At 43.3% G+C, this 6,618-nt stretch overlaps 1 protein-coding gene across 1 annotated transcript in view; it reads right to left on the bottom strand.

The window, feature by feature from the left end:
• Nucleotides 1-3,570: 3,570 nt before the first annotated feature.
• Nucleotides 3,571-6,618, bottom strand: part of SMYD2 (SET and MYND domain containing 2) — a 55,636-nt gene continuing 52,588 nt past the window's right edge. Inside the window, exons 12-13 of the mRNA XM_009330218.1 lie at nt 6,092-6,200; nt 3,571-3,986 (exon numbers count right to left, since the gene is read on the bottom strand). Of these exons, the coding sequence (XP_009328493.1) occupies nt 3,906-3,986; nt 6,092-6,200 (190 nt within the window). The 3' untranslated portion in view covers nt 3,571-3,905. The remainder of the gene's footprint in view (nt 3,987-6,091; nt 6,201-6,618) is intronic.

The following is a 6,618-nucleotide window of genomic DNA, read 5'->3' as shown; positions in this document are numbered from 1 at the left end:
ACTTGGATATAGCACACAAATCTATGGGGAAAACTCAGCCGCTACTGACCATGCTGCATTCCCAACAGCCGAGTTCCCGCTGGTCTCCTGGGAGGAGATGATGGCTGAATGAGCTGTCGTCGGTCTCACTAACAGTTTGTGAACTGCGCGCCCAGGAAGCGGGAGCGTCAGTATGGCTGGTGTCTGCCGTAGCAGCTCTCGTGCACCACCGAGAGAGGTCGGAGTTAAATTTTTGCTGCTTGTCTTTATGGAAAAGAATGCCGTACAGCCGGAGAGCTAAGGCGGCACCCACTGCATGAAATAAAGGACGCATCATATTGAAGGAGCGAATACCCAGAACTGACCTGGAAAGGGAAGCACTGCATGAAAACGTCATTTGGCCACCCCTCTATAAAAATGGATATGAATCTGCTGATGTATAGTCCGAGTCACAGGGAGTTTGGAGATGGGTTTTGATGCCAACAAGAGAAAGGTTGCAAGTGCGAAACCCCAAAGGCAATTGTCCCCATCTCGTTCTTAGCCTTCTAGAAAGGTTTTCTTGTAGAATCTGCTGCTATGGGAACTACAGGATGCCATCCGAGTCTTTAGAGAGGAGGACATGACGCACGCAGCTGCATGTAGCCTTGGCTTGCAGGGATTGTGATTTGAGGAAGGAACAGCTGGCTGCTTGGGCTGTTGGCCGTATAACAGAAGATGGAGATCTTAGCCATAAACTATTGTTAGATTGTGAAACAAAACACTTAGCGCACAGGTCAGAAATAGCAGTGTTTATATATAAAATATTTAAATAAATTTTGTCAGTGTTTTTAGAATATCTTACACTACAATTCCCTCGGATGCTCTCAGCCATTTTTCGGTTGGTGTTTTTTTCAGCGTGTTAAAAGTTTTGATGCCTGTGCGTTGTGTGCACCCTCACTGCGAGTTTCGCATGTGCTACAGCAGCAGGACTTTGCCTTGGGAGGGTGAACGGGAAGTCAGCGGTAACATAGCAGCTTTGGCTGAAGAATCCCAGCACTATTTAACAGCAAGGGAAAGACTAATACTTCAGCTGATCCCTGAAATGACTATAGAGCTCGATAGTTTTTGCTCTTCCAAATCACAGGGGTAAGGACTCTGTTTTGGACACTCAGCTCCAGGTATTTCAGGGGCAGTGTTCCCTGATGAGGCAGGCAGAGGAAGGCTTCTACGAAACACTTCCATGGCAGGCTAGAGGTCGCACCCTGTCTTGGACAGCGGCTGGTAGCTGACACTCAAGGAAGAGAGATGAATGTGTCTAGAAGAGGGTGCTCAGCCCCTCTAGCACACCTGGCAACCGGGCCTTCGGGGGCTTCCCGAGGTGAAAGTTATATCCCGCTCACTGTGATGGATCCATCTTCCATGAATCACATTACCTTCTCTTTAAAACCCATTTATTCCTCCAGCCTTCACAATGGCCTGTGTTGGTGAGTTCCACAACTTAACGTACATTACGTCTATAAAACTTCCTTTTAGTATATGTTAAATAGAAGTATTTTCTCGCTGCTACTTGGTCCTTAAAAGAAAACAGACCTTTAGTGCCAGAGACACTGTTAATAGGATGTGTATCCTGTTGAGATTGCTCCGTATGGAAAACATGTTTTCCTCATTAGTAAAGTACCTTTCTTTGGCTATTTTACAAAGGAAAAAAGTTTACACCTGCAGATGACTGTAATACTCCCATATATAATTGTGGGGGACACGTTAAATGAAATAACATGTTTAAGTAAGTTTTACGTCACTGGATTTTACTGTCCCGTTTTACTTCAGTATTTTGATGCTTCCTGTTGTATTTGTTCTGTAATTCTGTACATGACAGTTCAGCACAAAACAGTGATCTGACTCTCATGACCTCATTGTATGTACACATTTTGTAGAGAAAGGAGACGTCAGTTCTATGCCCTTCCTGCCCCCCACTCCCTCCTGTTAGGGCTGAATGGCAGAACTATTCTATGCTATTGAAAGCCTTTAAAAAAATAAATCTATGCATGCTATTTTATATTTTAATGTATTATTCATATCAGTACATAAGCTTATGCTTGTCAGTTTTATCTTGTGTATAGAACTGATTACTTTTGACAGTATTTTTGCACTGTTTCTTTTCTTTCTCTTTTTATAAAGTTCTATTCAGCATTAATTGACTGCAATAATTTTTTTACCCCTTTCACTGCCTTTTTGTGTAAATAGTTTCTTATATGCTTTTGCAACGTCTTCAGTCACTAAGGTTTTTTTGGTAAGGCTGTCCTTCATATTCACAGTATAAAATAAACCATTTTTTTCAAGGAAAACTATGCTTGTGTTCTTTCCTGTACCAGCTTAAGGTTTGGTATTTGCACCTAGTGTGCTCGTGTTGGTTTCCCCTGTTAAACTGCTAGGCGCAGCCAGGGCCACAGTGAGTTTTGAAGCACCTTCAGTAAACAGCAATCCAAGTTTCACAGGGGCAAGGCTCCTAGCGGTGCGCGTGCTGGGCTAATCCCATCTTTGACGTTGAAGTATAGTCTGGGCTGAAGTGAAGGTGCTGTTTCCCTGGAGAAGGGTTTGCTTGACACAGTAAAGTTAGGATAAAAATAGTCAGCTAGTGCCCTCTTCCTAGGCTTGGCTGTAGTTAAGTGGCCTCGGCTTTCTGGAATCATAAGATCTGGTGCAGTTTTATGTACTCCAGCAACAATTGCTGGCTAGAGGGCAATGAAAGCTTTTGGCAAAACGAGCTGACAAACCCTTGTTTTCTAGCAGTTTTATTTGCAAGAGCAGCGCTTACAAGAAGGAAAATACGATGAAGTTCTTAATGGTGATGTGTTCTCTCTCTCATCATACTTTATAAGCTGTGAAAGCAGCAAGGAATGGTCATGTAGTTTTACCGTGCAACATATTTCAACTTCGGTGCTGGAAGTACACAGCCACACTCTCCCTCCTCTTCCTTCCCCATCCTTAAAAGCAATCTCCTGCCATTGATCTAAACAGAGGGAAAAAACCAACCCACCGGTCTCACACATGGGCAGAGAAAGCCAAGTCCTGGATTTTTTCCTCAGAATGTGTTCTTGTTCCTCCATTAAAAGTAATTGCTAATGTATTAATAGAATAGTTTTAATCCACTGGAGCCAAAGGTGTGGCGATAAGGAAATATGAGCTCTCCTCTGCAGTAAATTCACTTCAACTTGTGAAGGGGATTAAAAAGCCAGAAGTTGCACAGTTCGTGTCTTGTGCAAGCCTTCGAGCTCTGAGGCAGGTGCCAGCGTTCTCTGTACAACACGCGCTGAGCTCCAGGTCCATACAGCGATGAATCCCCACGTGCCAGGAGCAGTGATGGGCCTGCAGATTACCTGGCGGGGGAAAAGGGGTGGATTTCCTGCACGATGCGCAGAATTCGTCACCCCCATTTCCCCTTTCTCTCAGCTAAGCCACAGCAAACAAAAATGATTTGTGAAAAGAGGAATTGGATACTGAACCAAACAAAAAAGTACAGCTTTTGCTAATTAATTTGGCAGATTAAATGACTGACTGAGGCAAAAGTAGATGTCACAAAACTATTGCACTCATGTAAGTGTACAAGTGGAATCAAGAGGGGTCACGACTACTTTATTTACTTTACACAAATTAGATGATACACATTAAAATCCATAAAGAAAAAAATGGCTATTTTTGCACGAGCTGTCAAAAGGCATAGCCTTTAAGAAACCATGGATGCTTCCTTAAAAAAAAAAGAAAGAAGGAAAAAAGGCAATTGTAGATGTGTGGAAGCTAGGAACATTTTGCAAGGCCTAAGTGTGTTTGTCATTCCAATTATAGGACAGAACTGTGTTCATACTCTACCGCTTTTCAAAGCGCTCCTGAAGGTTTCCATAACAAGGCTTTTTAAATAAAGGTTTGAAGGATTGCATAGATTCAAAGGCTCAGTGGTCCTCTAATTCCTTTTTGATCTCTGAAATGTATGGATGATCCTTCCCGTGTGCTACTTCCATGATAGCAATTGCCTATGAAAAGAAAAAAATATTCACACAATTGATTCATATATAACACCAGGCTATAAATACTCTCTTTCGAGGTTTGAAACAGTCTGACACCTCTAGCTACTTTTTGTCCCCTTGTAGTCATAAACCCAGTAGGAAATAAAATGAAATTCAAAACTAAGTAATACAGGTTTTACATTCAGAGAATACATCTTTCATCTTAAAGGATCCCAAAGCACCTTTCAAAATGATATTCCTGACAAAACTACTTTGAATGCAGCCAGCTCCAGGACAGAAAACTGCAAGTGGGGCGGGTAATATTCTGGCAGAGGACTTGACTTAACCAGTATCAGACGGAGCTCTGTTCCTACCAATTTATCCTTCAGCTGTCAGACTGACGAGCAGGCCTATATTGCAGAAGTTACCTTCAGGCATTTCAGACTTGATTCTGTAAACCCCTCCACCGGTTCCAGGGGCTACCAATGCTTTACGAAGGAAGGAATTGCTTAGGCAACCACTGAGGCAAAAGCGAGATCTTGTCAGGTTCGGACAGACACTGCTGTGCCCGACTCCCCGCCGTTTCACCTACAGCCTGCTCTGGTCCTAAGAGTGAACGTTTCGGGCAGCCAAACCTTGCTGAACGTTTCAGGCAGCAAAGACTTGCACTTTCCTGCCGCTATCCACACTGCATTGCGGAGTGGGTGTAGAGGCAAGATTTCCACTTCAGAAGAGGAGAGCAGTGGCCCCAAACAGATGTAATAAAAGGCAGCGGTAGGTAAGACTGAAAGAAGCACGTTCGGAATAAGTCTGAGAATATTTGAAGACCACAGTGCTACGATAAAGGAAGGAATTGCAGCATCCTAGCCATCGGAGCATTTAGTCATCTTCTCCTCGGGAAACTTTTATGGAATTATACTCTTATACTTGTTAAGACAGTACAACAAGAGCCTTTGGTTCCACCTCAGCAGCAGCGAGAAATTACTCCGTTCCCCCTCCTGCCCAGAAGAAGAAAGGAGGGTCTTCTGGACGAGCTGCTTGCAAACTGACAGAAAACAATGGGTTTGTTTTTCCGCTAAATCCCAAACATCAGGGGCTGGGATAACTTTGGGCAGTTCCTGTAGGCAGCTTTTGGAAGTGAGTCATTAGAAAGTGTTTGGGTTAGGAAGCTAACTACGCCAACAAATCTACCTATGGTTCCCAACCCCCCATCCCATGTTCCTACTGGCACACATCCCAGTTTTAGTCAAAGCTTTAACACCACAGCGAAGGAAAAAAAATGTATGCTAATTTTAAACTAGGTAACAGCTAAATTTTAGAGCATATATTCTTGCAGTATCTTTCACCATGGCTGGACGGCTCTGTTATTGCTGGCTAAAAACTTGCCAGCATCTAAAAAGGAAGAAAAAAAAAAAATCGTGACATTCCACACCGAGTCATTATATGCTACAGTAGTCACTGATGCTTAAGAAACTAAAATAAACTTCTGTCCAACAACAATAGGGGAAGAAAGTCAAGAAATATGGTTCCGACTAATAAAAAAGAGAAGAATTAAAAAAACCCTAAAGAATAAGGAACAGACTAATAAAAAGGGGTGAAGAAAAATGTAAAACCAAATGCTGTATTTGCCAATTTCAGCATTACCATATGCATTGAATTCCCTTCCCTACTTAAAAATCAATTGGTTCCAGAACAAATAACCACCAAAAGCATGCCTAGTTTAACTTGGATATAGAAATCACAGACTTCAATGAAACACTGTGTGCCACACTAAGAGCCAAGCATTTTTTCTGTCCTTACCTAGCAAGTGAGGAGAAGCTAGAGTTCTGCTTCGTCTACACTAGTACAGCTCTAGCTCAGTGAAGAACATATAGCAAATGTTTAAGCATAATGCTCACTCCAGCTGCCGCACTAGAAGCCCACCGTGAAAATGTAAGACCCCTTGTATGCGAGAACAGACCTATACTGCATCTTTGGAAAAATCGAAACTGAGCCAAAAATCCAGTAACCAAATATATTAACACATGGTGCATTTCCTACCAAGCCAGGCTTACTGACAGAGAAGCACGTAGCGTTTCAATGATCCCACGCCTGAACTGGTATTATTAATGAAGAAACCAGGAAATAAATACCCTCTTCAGGGCTTTAACTCCAGCCGTTCTGTTCTCCAGCGCCATATACAGCCTCCCCAATTTCAGCCACATGGAGGCAACATTCAGCGAGTAGGAGGGATAATGTTTACTGCAAGAGAGAAAGAAATTCAGCTTTATCAAACCTGGCAGTTTCATAGCATTTTCCCAGCCCCCAGCCCCCTCTCAGGGGGCAAGAAGCTGCCTCTCGTTGCCCCTGCCCATTCACCGCTCATCCCCTCTGCCATGACTGCCAAGAGTCAGTGCCAATTGTTTCTGGGATGGGGACGCCTGACAATTGGGAATTGAAACTACCATATGCCTCCAAACAGCTGTCAGATGGCAATGACTTTCTGCCACTAGTTTTAATCTAGCCAGCCACAGAAAGAGACTGCATTGTTATGAGTTTTTGGAGCCACCCTACACCCGCAGAAGTAACTCTGCCTATTCCACAATAGTTGGTCTTTAATGGAAAGCGAGGGGCCCTCAGCAGCGCGTACAGCGCACATGCCATTCTGTACTCGCACACA

The sequence above is a fragment of the Pygoscelis adeliae genome, unplaced genomic scaffold (genome assembly GCF_000699105.1).
Source record: "Pygoscelis adeliae isolate BGI_AS28 unplaced genomic scaffold, ASM69910v1 Scaffold308, whole genome shotgun sequence".
Classification (NCBI taxonomy): Eukaryota; Metazoa; Chordata; class Aves; order Sphenisciformes; family Spheniscidae; genus Pygoscelis; species Pygoscelis adeliae.
Note: the sequence above shows the minus strand (reverse complement) of the source record. Positions and strands in the feature narration are given on the sequence as shown.